Source organism: Podarcis vaucheri (genome assembly GCF_965113315.1).
Source record: "Podarcis vaucheri genome assembly, chromosome: 1".
In the NCBI taxonomy this organism is placed as follows: Eukaryota; Metazoa; Chordata; class Lepidosauria; order Squamata; family Lacertidae; genus Podarcis; species Podarcis vaucheri.
Window position 1 is genome coordinate 69,125,456 of NC_138759.1, and position 16,712 is coordinate 69,142,167.

Below are 16,712 nucleotides of genomic sequence, written 5' to 3' on the forward strand. Positions count from 1 at the left end.
AGTGGGGCGAGAGAAGTGAGCGCCGAGGGGCGACGATGCCGCCGCTGCAGCCACCACTTCCTCGGAACGCGGCAGGCGGCTGCAAGAAGAGGCGGCCGCCGCGGAGCAGCCAACCCGCGCCCACCGTCCCGCGCCTCGGCGCCAAGCCGTCCGCAGCAGCAGCAGCAGCCCTCGCGCGGTAAGCAAGCTTCGCGCTCTCCACCCGCTGCTCCTCCCTCCCTGCTGCCAGGCGACGCCTCGCGAGCTTTCCGCGCCTACCTCTCGCGAGAGCAGGGGGCAGACGGCCGGCCGGGGCCTAGTAGCAGCGACAGTTGCCGGCTAGAGGCAGCAGCGGCGGCGAGGGGGAAGCGCGGCGAGGCTGGAGCCCCGGCGCTGTGGGGCGCAGCAGGTGAGGAAAGTGGGAGGGCGGCGGGAGGCCCTTTAAGCCCCCCCCGGGGGTTGGTTGGGGCAGAATGGGAGGGTCGGGCAGACGGTGGTCGGCAGGCAGGACAGCGGGCGGCGGCGGCCACCGGTTGTTTTCTCCCACAGAAGCGAGTCTGGGCCGGAGATCCGAAGCGTCGCGGTGGCGGCCAGGTCGGGGCAGGTGGGCGCTGCTCGTCTGCGCTGGCGGAGGGCGGGTGGCCGTTACCAGGGAGGTCTATAAAATGAGGAGGGTCAGCGGTTGTTGGGAAGCCGGGTACGTGTGGTGGTGGGTGCCGCGTGGTATTAAGATACGTTTGTGTGTGTACACGCGTATACCTGACTGTGTGTATGTGTGACGCGCGTCAGATGCGCGTGTATCTGCGTCTACCTGACAAGTGCGGCAAGACAGGTTTCTCTAGGAGGGGGGTATCTGTTTTAAAACCCATGTGGACTACAAAGAGTTGCGAGGAAGGAAGGGCGGGATTGAGGTGGTTATTATTATTATTGTTATTAATTTATTTATAGGCTGTTTACGGCCTCGTTCATGGTGATTCCCGGTTCCCGGTGCCCCCTCCTTCCTCTCCTGGTGCTCTTACCGTTTTCACCGATGGGCTTGTTGGGCGTATGGCTGCTCCCACAGAAGTGCCTTGTCACGGGTAGCTCACCTTTGCCCCCTTCTTTGCCACATCCTGCCCTTCTGGAAGGGTGTTGGGGGGCATATTGGGGAAAGCCCGGGATGAGGAGGTGGAGAGGTTGTGTTGGGGGTGGGGGGAGAGTTTTAAGAATACAATACTGTACTCAAAAAAGTTGGACTGTTTTGAATTTTTTAACGGAAAACATAGATTTATGGGAAAAGTTGCCTTGTAATTTCCCCAATATATGTGCTGCTCTTTCTGTGGTTTATTCTGACTTTGGTGTTCTAAAGAGATCAGGCTTAAAATATTTCTGATGTTTACTTGGGAAGATAAGGGATGTTGTTTGTGCCACAAATCATTTACAGTGTCGTTTGTAGTTTTTTTATTACTATTATTAGAGTTGGCTACCAGTACAGGAGAATGCAGTTGGGTCCAGTAATTCCAGTATCCCCATATCTGTCACATCACTCGTTCCAGACTTATCATTTATTCTTTGATCCTTGTGTCATTCATGTAACTCAGTTGGTGCCACTGTTTTTGTTTAGTATTGTATTTCACTATTTTGAAAAATATTTTCTAACAATACTTTTGATGTCATGCCACATACCTTCTTTATAAATTGTTTTTTGTTGGCATCCGTCATCTAACAAAAAATGAATTCCAACAGATGATACTTAGCTAGTTTCTTTCTTTTGGATAGGAGTTATTGGTTCACATGGTAAACCAAACCTAGGCTTAGCTGACACACTGCACTGACTTTAGGACTAGGAAGGAACAAAGTGGTTACAATTTCCTCTCCTCTCCAGTAGCCTACACATTCCTGCTAAGCTGTGGTTTGGCTTGTGTGTGAATGTGGCCATTTTGTCAGTTCTTTTATTATTGCAGTGTTAAAAGTTTTAAACCATAGATACTTAAGACATGCAAAATGTTTGAGTACTTTTCTTATATTTCAAAACAATTTGGGTATATTAATGGACGTGTTCAAATATATACACACTTAACTTAGATTTGTGTTTAAGCTGTACACTTCTTGGAAAATAATAGAAAGCGCCTCAGACTAATCTACTAGATTGTATCATGACAGTAGATTATGGATGGCATCCAACACTAGTCATATTTTGATTTTAGTGGGTCTGCTCTGAGTACAACTAATATTGGAGATCATCATAAATATAAAAAAAAATGTTATTCTTGTCTAAATAGAGATTTTAAGCCTCATTAAATCTGTGTGGTGCTTCAGTGAGACACCATGTATCTTTTGTAGTATAAACATCCCGTTTTATTGTAAAACAGTTAGCACTTATTATCCTGGAATTTTACACAACAGGCCTTTATGTTTTCTTCATCTCCTCTGCTTCTTCAAAACCTACGACTTCATTATTTTCCTTTCACAGAGTATTTGCAAATACTAAACTAGTATGCTTGGATCATTCTGTTTTATTTCTTTTGCCTTACTTTGGGAGATGCTCCATCACAATTTTTCATTAATTTCTCTCCAGCCTCCTCCAACAATGCCCCCTTCATCATAGTAATGTAGAACAGTATTCTGGCTTTGGTAAGTAAAAGGAGAGACTTAAATCCGGACAGAAATAGGAATATATTTATGAGAGCATTTTAATTATGTAAATATCAGTATCAAGAATGTGATTCCTAGAGGCATTGGGCATAAAGGCAAAATGTCCATAATTCTTAAAAATAACTACATGCTGCTGTGAATTATTATTATTATTTATTAAATTTGTTAGTCACTTTATGTTGCCTAGGGCAACCCAAAACAACTTACAGACAAACAAGCAAGACAATAAACCCCGCATAGATACAATAAAACCAAGAGGAAAATTAAATACTGTACATTAAAAAATCCCATCCTCTCCTAAAAGGCTACAAATAGTTAAAGTCCTGTTTACAGAGGAAAGTTTTTGCTTGGTGCCAAAAGATATGTAGTGAATGTGCCAGGTGAGCCTCACTGGGGAGAACATTCCATAAACAAGGGAGCCGCCTCAAAAAAAGCCCACAGAACAGTTGCCCCCCTCCAGACATGAAGAAGGGCCTTAGATTATGATTGCAGGGTCCGGGATAGTTCATATGAGGAGAGGCAGTCCTTGAGGTATTGCCAGCAGTTTGAATTTGGCTCAATCGCTAACTGACAGCCAGTGCAGTTGATCTAGGATTGTCACTATATGCTAAACCGTCTTGCCCTGGTGAGCATCCTGGCTGCTAAAGTTTCTGAACCATCTTCAGAGGCAGCCCCATGTATAATGTATTGCAGTAATCTAACCTAGAGGTTACCAGAACATAGCTGACAGGTACAGCTATGGCCACCAGCCACAACTGATGGAAGGCACTTTGTTGCCACCAAGGCCACCTGAGCCTCAAGTGACAGCTATGGATCCAGAAGTACCCCCAATAATCTTAGCAGGTGCCACAATATTGGTAATGCAACACATTTTGGCTGCTCAGATCTTTAAATAATGCCTGTAATTTATTATGTATTTATAACCTGCTTTTCAATAACCATCATAAAGTGACTTACAAAGTGCAACCAACACAATATAGTTTAAAAACATTTAAAACATCTTCATCATAACATAAAAAGATATTTGAAAATTAGCTGTCCCAGGAACACAACAGTTAAAGATGTGATATTATAGCTTTAACAATGGTTGTTCAGTTCTTTATTATTGTGGAATGTTTTAAATGGCATTTTAATTAAGTTGTAAGCTGCTCTGTGCTTCTGTTTGTGAGGAAGGTTGGGATAGATAAAAAAGTAAATAAACATTACTAAAAGCCAGCACATAACCTCAACAAATACCTAAATACACAAAACCAAACCACAGTATCACTTTCACAGCTCAGTTTATATTAATCACTGAAGGCCTTGGAAAACAAATGTGTCCTCCCGGCCCACTTAAACGGGATGTCATGCTGTTAAACATGATGACAACTTTCATTAAAATAGAAAACCAGCTGTTAAAATTTTTACTTTGTGAAGGTCCAAATGGATATTTGGTAGAACTTTAGACAATGACTTAAACTGGAAAAGAAAATAAGGTGCTGTTTCCTAAAACTTCAACATAACACTAATGTAGCTTAACTGGTGTAAGCTCCTCATTATTCTGAAGTAGCAGAATGCTTACCACCTCTCCTCCTCTTTCCATCAGTTGTCTTAAGAGGCTGGTTCCCTACATATCACAGTGGAACAAATAAACTGCTAATTGATACAAGTTCTCCAGAGGAAGTTTCTTGACATAATGTAATTTCATGTGCAAAACTATGTCATAAAGTGTCACTTATCTTGTATGAAAGCCATGACTTGAACCTAGAGAAGTTTACTTCATCAGACAAGCCTATCTGGCCCCAATCATCTTATTTAGTATCATGGGACAGGGAGGGTGACATGTAAGAAGAAACAAGGAAGAAAGAATGTGAGGGTAAATGGGGAAGAGATGAAAAGGAAAGGGGAAGAAGAGTCGGGTAACTAACCCAAGATTTGCTGGGATACGAGAGTTTGGATTTGGCAGATCTTAGTCTTTCCCAGTTGAGCCAGGTAGATTTTTATTTTTATTAAATTGTTATATCTTCTTCCAAAGATCTCAGGGCACTTCACAGCATAAAATACAAGATAAAAACACAAAACACATAATAAGGACAAGAAAAAAACAAACCAATAACCCACAAACACATTGAAAGGATAATCAGCCAAAGGCTTTGTTGAAGAGGAATTTTCACCTGGCGCCTAAAGGTGTATAATGAAGGTGCCAGCCAAGCCTCCTTCGGGGAGCCACTGCAAAAAAGGCCCGTTCTTGTGTTGTGGTAGAGGCACACAAAGATGGGCCCCCAATGGTAATTGCAGGGTCTGGGTCAGTTCATATGGGGAGGGGTGATCCTTGAGGTATTTTGGTCCTGAGGCATTTAAGCTTTATAGGTCAAAACCAGCTCTTTGAATTTGGCCTTTAAACTAGTTGGCAGCCTGTGCAATTGGGCCAGGATCAGTGTAATGTGCTCATACCATCTTGCCCTGGCAAGTAGCCTGGCCATCAAATTCTCCACCTGCTGAAGCTTCTGAACCATTTTCAGAGGCAGCCCTATGTAAAATGAATTGCAGTAATCTAACCTAGAGGTTACCAGCAAATAGACAACAGTAGTTAGGCTGATCTCACCCTGGCTTAGTCTGCAGTGCAATTATGCTGATGCAAGACCCCAAAAGGGGCATTCCAGAGTGTGGTAGAATGGGGCAAGGATAAACTTATACCTATTCTAAACTTTTAGCTTGGTCATATTGTGTGACTTTGGGCTCAGTGCTCAGAACTGACCCCCACAATTTCTTGCCAGTTCAGGTGACAGTAGACTCCCCCCCTCCAGCCTCCTGAATGGAATTTGGAATAGCAGCAAGTTCTGCCACCATTGATTATGCTAGTTCAAATTACACCACCTTTCTACAATTAGGAGGAGGAGGATTATATTTATATCCTGCCTTTTCATACTGGGACTTAAGGCTGCTTACAAATTAGAACAAGACAGATAAAATTCAAAAAGCTAAAAACATATAAAAATAATCATTAAAAATAATTAAACTCAAGTAGAATGAAAACAATATAAAAACCAAATCTGTTAAATTACAAGTGATAAAACCAATAAAAACAGCACAGCGCTATTAAAGCCCTTTCCTTAAAAAAACACACAGTAAAGTGGAATAAAGCATTGTTGCTTTGTTAATGCCCCATTATCTTTCAGGTATTATCCCTTCACTTGTTACATAGAAAGAGCCCAGAGTTTAGTGGTTAGCACACCATCTAGTTTAAAATTCATTTATTTATCTACACAGTGGTGCTATCCATGCCTGTGATGGTGTACTTTACAGAGTTTTATAATGAAAATACAAGCCACTATCAGTTCCTTGGGGGAAATATAAATGTAGCCCTTGGGAAGATAAAGACAAGAGTGTGTGTCTTGATAATAAGAATCCAGGCAGGGAGGGAGAAGACTGAGGAGGAGCTTCCTCCACTGGAAAAGTTGTACAAAGATCTACCTATAAGAGCATTGACTTAGAAAAGTGTTGCAGAAGCCTAAGGCATAGAAGGAGTCCAGGGGGAGGATTGTCCCAGTTCTCAATGTCGCTGCTGCTGTCCTTGATAAAGCAGACGGACACCTTTATCCCATGACATGAGAATTGCAAAGCCAATTTCAGGAAAACTCAAATTGTATAGGGAAGTTGTAAGTTTAAAGCAGTTTCAGTTCCTTGCATATTGTTTATTTGTAAGGTTCAACACAGTCAGCAAAATGGACCAACTAAAGTGGAGTGACCAGGAATAAACAGTCAGCTTCAATAGCCTGGAAGCAAGGGAAGTGAAAGCCTTAATTGAAATGGCCCTGAAAAAAGATATTAGATAATGTCAGAGATGGTTACAGTTTCTGAAAGCTGTGGCATTTGCTAGTATATGGATTTACATCTGAGCTAATTAGAAATCTGATAAGGTGAAGCTATGAAATGAGATCATGTCAGTAGCCTGATCAGTAGTACCCATATTTAAATACAGTGCTCTTTGAGCCAGAAGCGTAAGGCCTTCTGCTTAAAAGTTGCACCTCGGCTCCTTCACATGATCACACTTCTGATCCAGTTGATTGTCTCATTATTGGATTGATTTGATCTTAATGTAACACATTGCTTCTCAGTCTAATACTGGTTCATTTAATATGATGGATATGTAATATGACAAATATAACTTTTATGTATTTTTTAGATTATTCTAAGCACTTCACATATTATTCAAATATACTTTACAATAACACTGTAAAATCAGTGAGTGTCATTCCCATATTGTAGAGATGGGACTGAAACTGTGAGAATAGGAACTTGCCTTAGGCCACCTTGGGAATTCAGGCAAGTGAGGTTTGAACAGTGGTCTTTCCAGTTCACAGCTTCCATGTCTAATGATGATATTTGCTGAGTCTCTTCTTGTGGTTAGCATTTATTGAGATTAATTGTATAAATTACAAATTGAAATGAAAAGAATTAAGATTTTAATGAAGCCTTTATCGTGACATTTCTCTCTAACCACTCTCGTCTATTTAGAGTATAATAGCAGAGACCCAGTATGTGTATATTAACAAACTACATTCTTTTTCCAAGTCAAAGGGAGATCAGGGCTATATATTTGTGATTCAAATACAGTCTGACAGTTAGGTAGAAACAACAGTTATACTCCTGTATAAATCTGCCTTCTTATGGTAGCTTCAGCAGAGAGACCTTGCCAAAAATGGGTTTCAGTATTAAAACATGTACTATGAATTTGAGTCCTGGTTTGAGGGCTAATGGGTTCACATCTCTAAAAGGACGGGACTAGCCTTCCCCCCCTCTGCAGATTTCTTTTCTCATAGGTAAATTCCTTCTCCCAGAGCAGCCTTTGAATGCCTTCATACTTTGAAGGCAAAGTATGGAAGTGGCATTTGACTGGTCAAAACAACAAAAAGTCGACCCTTGGTCACTTGAAGGGTCACATACTTAAGTACTTAAAATGGTGATTTATCAGTAACAAACTGAAGTCACTATATAGTTTTGTTCTTCTTAGAAGCATAATGCATTTAGATTGGCAGATGCCTCTAAACTAGTACCGTACATTATTGATTTCACATATTACCACAACATGGTAAGTAGCTGACCGTCCAGATAACAATATTTTACTGGTCAGTTGACAGCCTCTCCAAATCATGCAGGCTACCAGTTTTATTTCTTTCAAAGCCACACAGGACCTACTTGCTCTGTTTTTCTTACCTACCTTCATGTTCAGTCACAGCACTGAGTGAATGGATGATTTCCTATTTTTCTTGAGATGTTTTCTTCCCTTGATCTTCTCCTGTCCTCTATAGTCTTGATTCTTTTAAGTCTTGGATAATTTTGCATTGCTCGGAGCTTCATTGTAGACCAAAGAAGCAGATTGTTGGTGAATTTAGTAACTACTTGTTACATCTGGTTTGGCTTTGAAATACTCCATATGAGTTTTTTTTTAATAGCTCCGATGATTACACTGTCTAAAGAAACTTCATTCCCCTCCCCACCTCTGTTCACCTGTGCAAACAGATGATGATTTTTATGGGGATCGAAACTAGGACTATGCTGAGATTCAAAGTGTTTATCAGAATATATACTACTAGTGGGGAGTTCCCAGCACTGCCCAGAAATACATACATACATACATACATACAAAAATCTGCTTTTTAAATAGTGTAATGTGCAAGTTTTGGGGTTGTGTTTACACAGTCACACTTCTTTGAAGTCTCTCAGCCCCACTCACCTCACAGAGTGTTTGTTGTGGGGGAGGAAGGGAAAGGAGAATGTTAGCCGCTTTGAGACTCCTTCGGGTAGTGATAAAGCGGGATATCAAATCCAAATCCACATATACACACGCACCGACCTGGTTGTGGAGCACCTGATCTAGTACCAAATTGTTTTTTTGGGGGAGAGGGGCAAGCGTGATGTTGAGCCAGCAAGTCAAGAAACCAGTTTAATCTAAGCAAGCCTGAACCAGAATATTATCTCCATGCATATGGAAATCTAGGCTGTTGAAGAGAAATGCTGTGAATATTCAAAAGCTCTGAATACATGCTAATTATTGGCCAGTATTCAAAGAACTTGACCCTTGTCAGATGAACTGAAGGGGGCTTTTGCCTTCTTTCAGACAATGAACTGAGCAGGTTTCATGGCAAAGCATAAATTCAAAACGTACCTTGGATTAGGTGAGAGGAGGTACCAGCCATTCAAAGGAAATGGTGAAAACTTCCAGTGTTATAGCATAAATGGGAGGCTATGAGACCACATTTTGCTATCTGTCAAAGACAGATATTCCTATGAGTCATGCATTAAAGAACCTAGAGTTTCTTGCGTAAACTGTTGATGCATGTGCAGTTAAGCATTTTTATATGTACTATTAAAAGGTAATTAAAGAGGCTGCTATCAATGTTCCATGTCTGCAAACATTCATGCATATAATTAAAACTGACTTCCCATAGTGGAAATGTCTCTGTACCATTGCCAAGTTCAGGTTTGTTTGCTTCTAAAAGTCTTGTTATGTTGACTGTGTGGGTGCATGTGAATAAATAGCAAAATGCTTCTAATTTTGCTTTTTTATTATTATAAATGGCATTTTAAAGGACAATGCTGCTCTTTTAATGTAGGTTATGAGTGCTGGCTGTATGCTTTTCAGAGCAGTAGTGTGAGGAAGCTTGGAGTGGAATGGCAGGACGGCCTCATCCTTATGACAGTAACTCCAGTGATCCAGAGAATTGTGATCGAAAATTGCATAGTAGACCCCGTAAACTTTGTAAGCATTCAAGGTAGGTAGCACATATGCTGTATAGCATCTCAAAACGTTAATCCAAATTGATTCTGAAAAACTATTGAAAAGGTTGATGCTCTCAGTAACAGATGATAAACATCATTCTGAGTGAATGTATCATTTTTTGTATCTTTATTGAGCTTGTTAATCATTTCTCACTTCTGCCAGCTGTAGCCATCTGAGAATGTGTAAAATACAGAGTTCAGTTGACCAATTATTGATTATTTCATCTAAAACTTACCAAAAAAAACCTACCTGGGTAGAAAGATGTTAAATGAAACAAGTACGCCACTAGGTATAAATTATACACATCTAAGGCAATATATATGGTCAAATGAATAATCTGAATAAGTTTTGTCCTGTCAGCAACACTATCAAACAGCAAAACTATTTGACATACTTGTCTAACCACATATTTTTTTCCCCTTCTGTAACTTGACTCTTACTGTGCTGAACCAATAGGTGAAGGCATTTGATATTAGAAATAATTGCTTTGCAGCTTGCATTGCCATAATAAAAAATGTTAAGCAAATTAACACCTGGCATCTTTTCATGTAATAACTTTAAATTTAGAAGTTCATATACATTCATTGTAGTTCAAAATGATCCTCTCTGCCTCGCTGGGTATTGAAGTATCCATTGCAGAGATGGAAAAATAGGTCTAGAATATTACTGACAGAAGGTATCAGTTCAGTGGAAAATCTGTAAATACAGTTTATGGTGCCTTGCTTATATAAGCACTGTAACCTTGCTACTTTAGCACTAAAAACATGCTGTTGGTTTAAGAATGTTAACAGGATACCTTAGAAGCCACTGTGCTTATATGCTGCCTTGATTAAGGTTACCAGACGTCCCCATTCCCCAGGACAATCCCTGGATTTACAAATCAGTCCCCATACAAAATCCATTGAAGTTGAAAAGTGTCCCTGGATTCATTGAAAAAAACCTGGTAACCTTAGCCTAGATGGCCTTAGTCAGCTGGTGTATATCGAAAGAGCTGTCTGTGAATCATCTAAGAAAAGAATGGTGAGCAGGCATATTCTAGGAAGCCGCTTTCCAATTTGGAAATTTACTGTTTCTGGAAAAATCCACTCGGTCCTCAGCTCTGGGTCATTTCCAGAAGTGATATAAAGCCCGATTTCAGCAGGCTTTCACTAGATGGGGATACGTTGGGTCAGCTAGAATAGCTTGTTTGCTTAATATGCATTGGCACTGCAAAAAAATGTTGTTACTTACCCTAAGCCTAGGACATCAGGCTTGGTTCAAAAGACTGAACTGCAAGCTGCAAATTCTGTTGTAAGAAATCATGCAAGTAATACAAATGAAAATAAAATTGTATTATATGAATAAAAGTAATTGGCAGCTAGCTTTGTTTTCTAATTTCTATACCACCTTTTATCGAAGGATCACAGGGTGGTTTACAGTATAAAACACAAAAATGCATGACTTTAGTGTTAAAAGTGTACATTTGGAGATAACATTTAGAACAGAGAACATGGGTCATTATGCTGTGTTTATTTTTTGGAATATTATGGAAAATATCACAACAAAATTGTTTTCAAGCGTTTTAAGATCTCAAACAAACAAACAAACAAACATTTGTTACCAAAGTTGGGTACAGGGACATCAATAGCAAGTACTCTACTGCAAAACTATGGCATGCTCCCCTTCTAGACTCAGGGTGTGAGAACAATTGTTTGATTACACCAAAAGTCTTGAAAAAGGCACACAGATAAGCAGAGTGCAAAAACTGACTATGCCATGGCACAAGAACATTTGTGGAAGCTGTTTGCTAGAGAATTAAATACTGGATCAATCTTGTATTATTTTTGCAACTCACAAACAAAATAATAATCTAACATTTGGGGTCATGTGACACTTTGCAGATGAGCATAATTTATTATGAGGGGCTTCCGTCCTTTCTGGAGTTAGAAAGAGCTAAATATTTGTTTGCTTTGATAGTTGCTTGCATTTTTGAGTTAAGAAGAGCTCTGCTGAATCAGACCAAAGGCCCATCCAGTTGAACATTCTTTTCACAGTGGCCAACCAGATGTCTGTGGAAGCCCACAAGCATGTCTTGTCCCCTCACATCAGCAGCCTAGATCTTGGTTTGTAATTGTATAACTGAGAAACATTGAAGTTGTAGAAGAAACTCTGGTTAGAGCAGTTATGGTGGCTCCTGCTTATTTTGCACAGGCAGTTTCTTAACCTGAGTTATCTTGACTGTTGCCTTTCTCTCCTATATCTCTAAACAGGGTGGCTTTTATTAAATATCTTTAAATATCCAAGCAAACCATATGATCCCAAATGAAACTCTTTGATAGTTTGTGTTGCTTTGAATGACTATAAAATCAGGCATGAAAGATGTGTGATAGAATAAACCTTTTCCCTTGTTTTGTTAGTTTATTGAAATCTGACAAGCTGGCAGGACTAGAAATAGCTTCACAGATGGCATTTGGCAATATACCAAGCAGCTCTTCTCTTATGCGTTCCTTACACTGTCCATCAACTATGTTAGCCAATGGCTGCTCAGAGATGAGGAAACGGTAAGCATGAATTCAGCTTACAGGAGGCTGTGAGGTCAGACGTCAGTACTGCACTGTGCACGGCTGAGTCAGTGGCTGTGAGAAAATGAATTGAATTAATATCTAGAGGGCTTGCGTCTCTGAGCACTTAATGGACTGAATAGCTGTAACAGGATTGTTACCCTTGAGGGTGAGAGGAAAAGAGGATGCTAGAAAGTAAGGCAGGCTAATGGTGCAGAGGAGTACTGAGAGGAGGATGGAAATAGCAAATATGCTGAACTTAGCAAGTAATGCCAGAGGATGCTGAGCTGGCTTCCAAATCTACCGCCTGGAAGGGAGCGGATTTCCTTTGTACTTTGGTCTCGATATTTTCCCCATGTTTTTGTGTTTCTTCCTTGTTCTACGCCAAAAGCAGGTGCGTAACCATTAATAATCTGAACAGCATTTAGCAGGAGCTGGAATGCAAAGAAGACTAACTGTCCTTTGTGTAGTCTGATCTCTTTAAATGTCTGATATGACAAAGAGCAGATGTGTGTGTCCATGATCTTTTGTCTCAAGGAAAGACTGTAATATAAACAGAAATGTTATTGTTGGTGTGTTAAGATGCATTTATTTAGCTTAATTTAAGAGGAGTTGGAAGTTTGTAGATCCACTCAAATGCAGTTTCTTAGAAGGGGCTATTTTTAAGTTTGGTTGACTAGCTTTTTTAGTGCAAGACAGAATATTCTTTTATTGTTGTTTGAAAGATTCATAGACAAAAGTTTTTGTAGGTGTAATGTTTATTTGAATGTACTCTATCACTTAGTCAGGAAGATAAAAAGATTTGGTTAGTAAGTCTCTGAAAGTGTTGGTATTTTTTTTAAAAAAGGTACTCTAAAATCTGAGTTTTCTAATTGTTAGTCCCTACACACTTCTTTAAACTATGAATATTGAACATGCTTCTTAAATCTGTAGTTTTAACATGTTGCTTTACAGCTCCTAGAGTTGTACTGTATATACTATAAATGCTTATGGCTGATAAAATCGTTGCTTTCATTTTAGTTGACTTGATTTTTTTTTGTATCTGCATCATTTATTGCATAATTTTATTTTTATTGCATTTTTAGTGCATTATTTTTGTAGTGTAGAGCATCATATGAAGTTGTTTAAAATATGAGGAAATTTATGGTTTTATATACAAAATAGCTGATAGAAATTAATGGGTTGTTTTTCTTAAGACTAGTTTGGATTAGTTCAAATCTAATACTGTACAATATAGAGGCTTCTTAAAGTTACATGTATGGTATGTGCTCTGTGCACATCAATATGTTTGTGTGAAGTGACTTGCAACAAACAGTTGCTTTATGTGGTTTGCTGTGGTAGGAAGACAAATAGTGTGGAGTCATCCATTCATGTTGCAAGCTACTACATTGGAATGGCTGGGTGATTCTGTGTGATAATGTTTTGAGTTTACAAACGAGGGTTTATGTCCCCTTCAAATTACCAGGTTTGGGCAGCAATCTGTATTCTAGGTGCACATGTGTTAAAGCACTATGGCTAACTTTTTTTTGGCCTGAGGGCCACATTCATTCTTGATCAACATCTGATTGCTGCATGCCAATGGTGGAGGTGCCCCCGCCCCATACATATATCAACAGACACACAGCCCAAATGATCATTCTGATGACTGGGAAGTGGGTGATTTGCATCTCCAGTAGGAAACTGGAAGCCCCTCCCCCGGGTTGTGCCTATTCCAATTCCAATTTTTCTTTTGGCTACTGGCACTAAAATGGGTGGGGTTGTGGAAAGGGCGGAAAAACTGCTTGGGGGACTGAGTCACGCCCCCCTACATTACAGTAAAAGTAAAGGACCCCTGGATGGTTAAGTCCAGTCAAAGGCGACTATGGGGTAGTGGCGCTCATCTCACTTTCAGGTTGAGGGAGCCGCCGTTTGTCCACAGATAGCTTTCTGGGTCATGTGGCCAGCATGACTAAACCGTTTCTGGCACAACAAAACACCGTGACAGAAACCAGAGTGTACTGAAATGACGTTTACCTTCCCACCACAGTGGTACCTAATTATCTTCTTGCACTGGTGTGCTTTTGAATTGCTAGGTATGCAGGAGCTGGGACAGAGCAGTGGGAGCTCACCCTATTGTGTGGATTCGAACCGCCAGCCTTCTGATCGGCAAGCCCAAGAGGCTCAGTGGTTTAGACCACAGCGCCACCCACATCCCTTACATTACATTACAATGCATGCTTCCAAAGAACTGTGCTAGCTCCTCTAAGTAACTTGTAATTTGACTGATATTTAGCAAACAAAGACTAAAATATGCCATGTTATTTTTTTAAGAGAATATTTTAATTTCTGTTTTTTCATAATATAAGCAAACAGTAGCAAATAAGAATAACCCAAATGGAGGTATACAAAATCTCAAATACAAGTTATTCTGTTGCTATAGCAGTTTTTGTTAGTTGAGTAATGAGTTGTCAGTGGTCTTGGAGTTGAGTGTGTGTTCACAAATGATAGGAAGCTGAACAATGTGTCAGCAAAGTCACTTTTTTTGGTCCTCCGTCATAAGTTTTTCTGCTTGTGCAATTTACCAGACATTGCAATGCCAACAGCTAAGAGTTAAGCCAACTCCAGTTTTCCATTGTCTACCTATTATTAATTTAAGTGTATAAATACATCATTTTTCCAATAGCCAAAGGAAGTTGAACTGAAATCTTTGATGAGGGGGTAAATAATCAATTAAGTGCACTTACTGAGTTTAAATATTAACATTCAACAAGTTCCAATGTTTCACCTGGAAATTTATTTTTATTAAAATGTTTTAAAACATTTGATTTCATTCTGAGTCATGGCAGTTGAATAACGTACTCAGAGGTTTTTTAGATTTTAAGAAAACAAATGAAGGCACAGAGACCTGTTAATACACTAATCAGCAACAGAAGCACAGTTTTTGGTGACATGAAAGAGACTTTTCCGTGGCTGCTCCTATATTGTGGAATTCCAAGCTAAGTTTAGAATGGCTCCCTCTTTGTTATCTTTCCCATGGCAGCCTAAGACCATCCTCTTCAGACAGGCCTTTGGAAACCAAGGTGCAGACAGTGCTGATCACTGGGTCGCTGTCAGGGCAAATTGTATCTTAATTGTTGGTTGTAAATATGTTGCAATGTATTTTATTATTGCTTTTAACTAGTTTGCTTTTATTATTCTATATTTTATGATTAGTGTGTATAAGCTGCCTTGAACCCCAACTTGGGAGAAAGGTAGGGTATAAATATATTGAATAAATCATTTTAATATCCCTGAATAGCTTCCTAGGAGTAGTCACCTGGAAAGCTAAGTACTACTTTGATTTTAGATTTTAATGATTCCGTGTTCATTCCAGTTTGTCCAATTTGATTTGTCACAAATTAATTTTCAGAAATTCATTGTTTCATTAAATTAAACATCTTCCATTCTGAAGTCTCAGAATGGTTCCTCCTTTGGCACACAGGGATAGCCTTCAAAGTGGCAAGTATCTGCTCATCCCCAATACTCTCTTAGTCCTTGTTGCCAACACTCAGTGCGTACAAACTTCTTTCATTTCTACTCTTCCCAGTGAAAATAACTTCTTGAAGCACTCAAGAGTAGAGTTGTTTCTTTAATTCTCCTGTACATAATTGAAGAGAATTGAAGAATATTCTCAGTTCAGCTTCACACTTCAATTTATGCTATTGTTTCGTTGTTGTTTGCCTATAATTTTGGGGGGATAAATTTCTGAAACAAACGTTTACTGCGATTTTCATCTGGAAACATATGCCATATTCTTTGTAGAGGAAATAGAGAATATTAGCAATATAAAATGGGAGTAAAATATGTTTTAAAATTAGTTTAGATTTCCCCCCTCAAAATACACATCTCAGTAGCTTAACAAAGAGTTTAGGGATTTTAAAATATATTTTTTTTACTGTGGTTCAGAATAAAATTCCAGTAGCATGATTATTCTCTATTCTAGAGTTTCAGGCTTCCTAAGGAAGTGTATTATTGTGAGTCATCTGCAATACTTCCTGTTGCACCTGTTTACAGTAGATAATTTCCAGGTTTTAATATGCATGAGCTTGGCTTGTTTTTGAAAACAGCCAAAGAGAATAGTATTTTATTCTGTGGGTTGTGCAGACTTGCTCTGGGGCAGGACGAACCTTTAGGGGACAAAACAAAAAATTAAGCCTAAATGCAGATGCAAAATCATGACTTAGACTTTTATGAAATTTTACTTCCTTTAGCTAACGTATGTGTCATGTCACGTCGTGTTTCCTGCTTTCTTATTTCCCATTCTAGAGTTGGAGATCTCTATCTTTCACTAATGTTCACTCTTTGTCTTAAGCTGCTTATAGATTTGGAAAATGACTTTCAGAAAAGCAGCTTAGCATGCAGTGAAGGGATGGACAGTAATAATAAATACAACACAGAGTAGCGCCAGCTTTTTTCTCCATCAGTAAACTACTTCAGGCACACACTTGAATGATCTAGGTAACTGCACTTTCGGTCCCCTCCCTCATATCTTGCAGAAGTTTTGAGAGGTTTGTCAATATGCGTAGGAGGGTATTTCTCCCTCCTGTCTTTTCAACTGGGCATAGGGTGCATTCATCCTGTGGTGGTTTTGTGTGGGCCGTCTGTCACTCTGAGGCTTGCTTCACACTTTATGGAACAGGAGGGTTCTTGTATTTCTCCAGCTTGCTGATGTGTCTTCTTATTGGCAATGGTAAAGGTAGCAGTGAGGATGCCATCATATGGGCTTCATGGTTCCTTTTGTTTCCTCCAGTGTGCAAACATATAAAGCATTCCAGAAA

At 39.6% G+C, this 16,712-nt stretch overlaps 1 protein-coding gene across 6 annotated transcripts in view; it reads left to right on the plus strand.

The window, feature by feature from the left end:
* The first annotated feature begins 251 nt into the window (after positions 1 to 251).
* Positions 252 to 16,712, plus strand: part of BTBD10 (BTB domain containing 10) — a 29,993-nt gene continuing 13,532 nt past the window's right edge. Inside the window, exons 1-4 of one of the 6 annotated variants that reach the window (XM_082194098.1) lie at positions 297 to 388; positions 2,537 to 2,592; positions 9,210 to 9,368; positions 11,773 to 11,916. In XM_082194098.1, the coding sequence (XP_082050224.1) occupies positions 9,268 to 9,368; positions 11,773 to 11,916 (245 nt within the window). In that variant the 5' untranslated portion in view covers positions 297 to 388; positions 2,537 to 2,592; positions 9,210 to 9,267. Of the gene's footprint in view, positions 389 to 2,536; positions 2,593 to 9,209; positions 9,369 to 11,772; positions 11,917 to 11,985; positions 12,311 to 16,712 lie in introns of those variants that run through there. The other 5 variants (XM_082194097.1, XM_082194099.1, XM_082194101.1 and 2 more) reach the window with 5 other exon arrangements.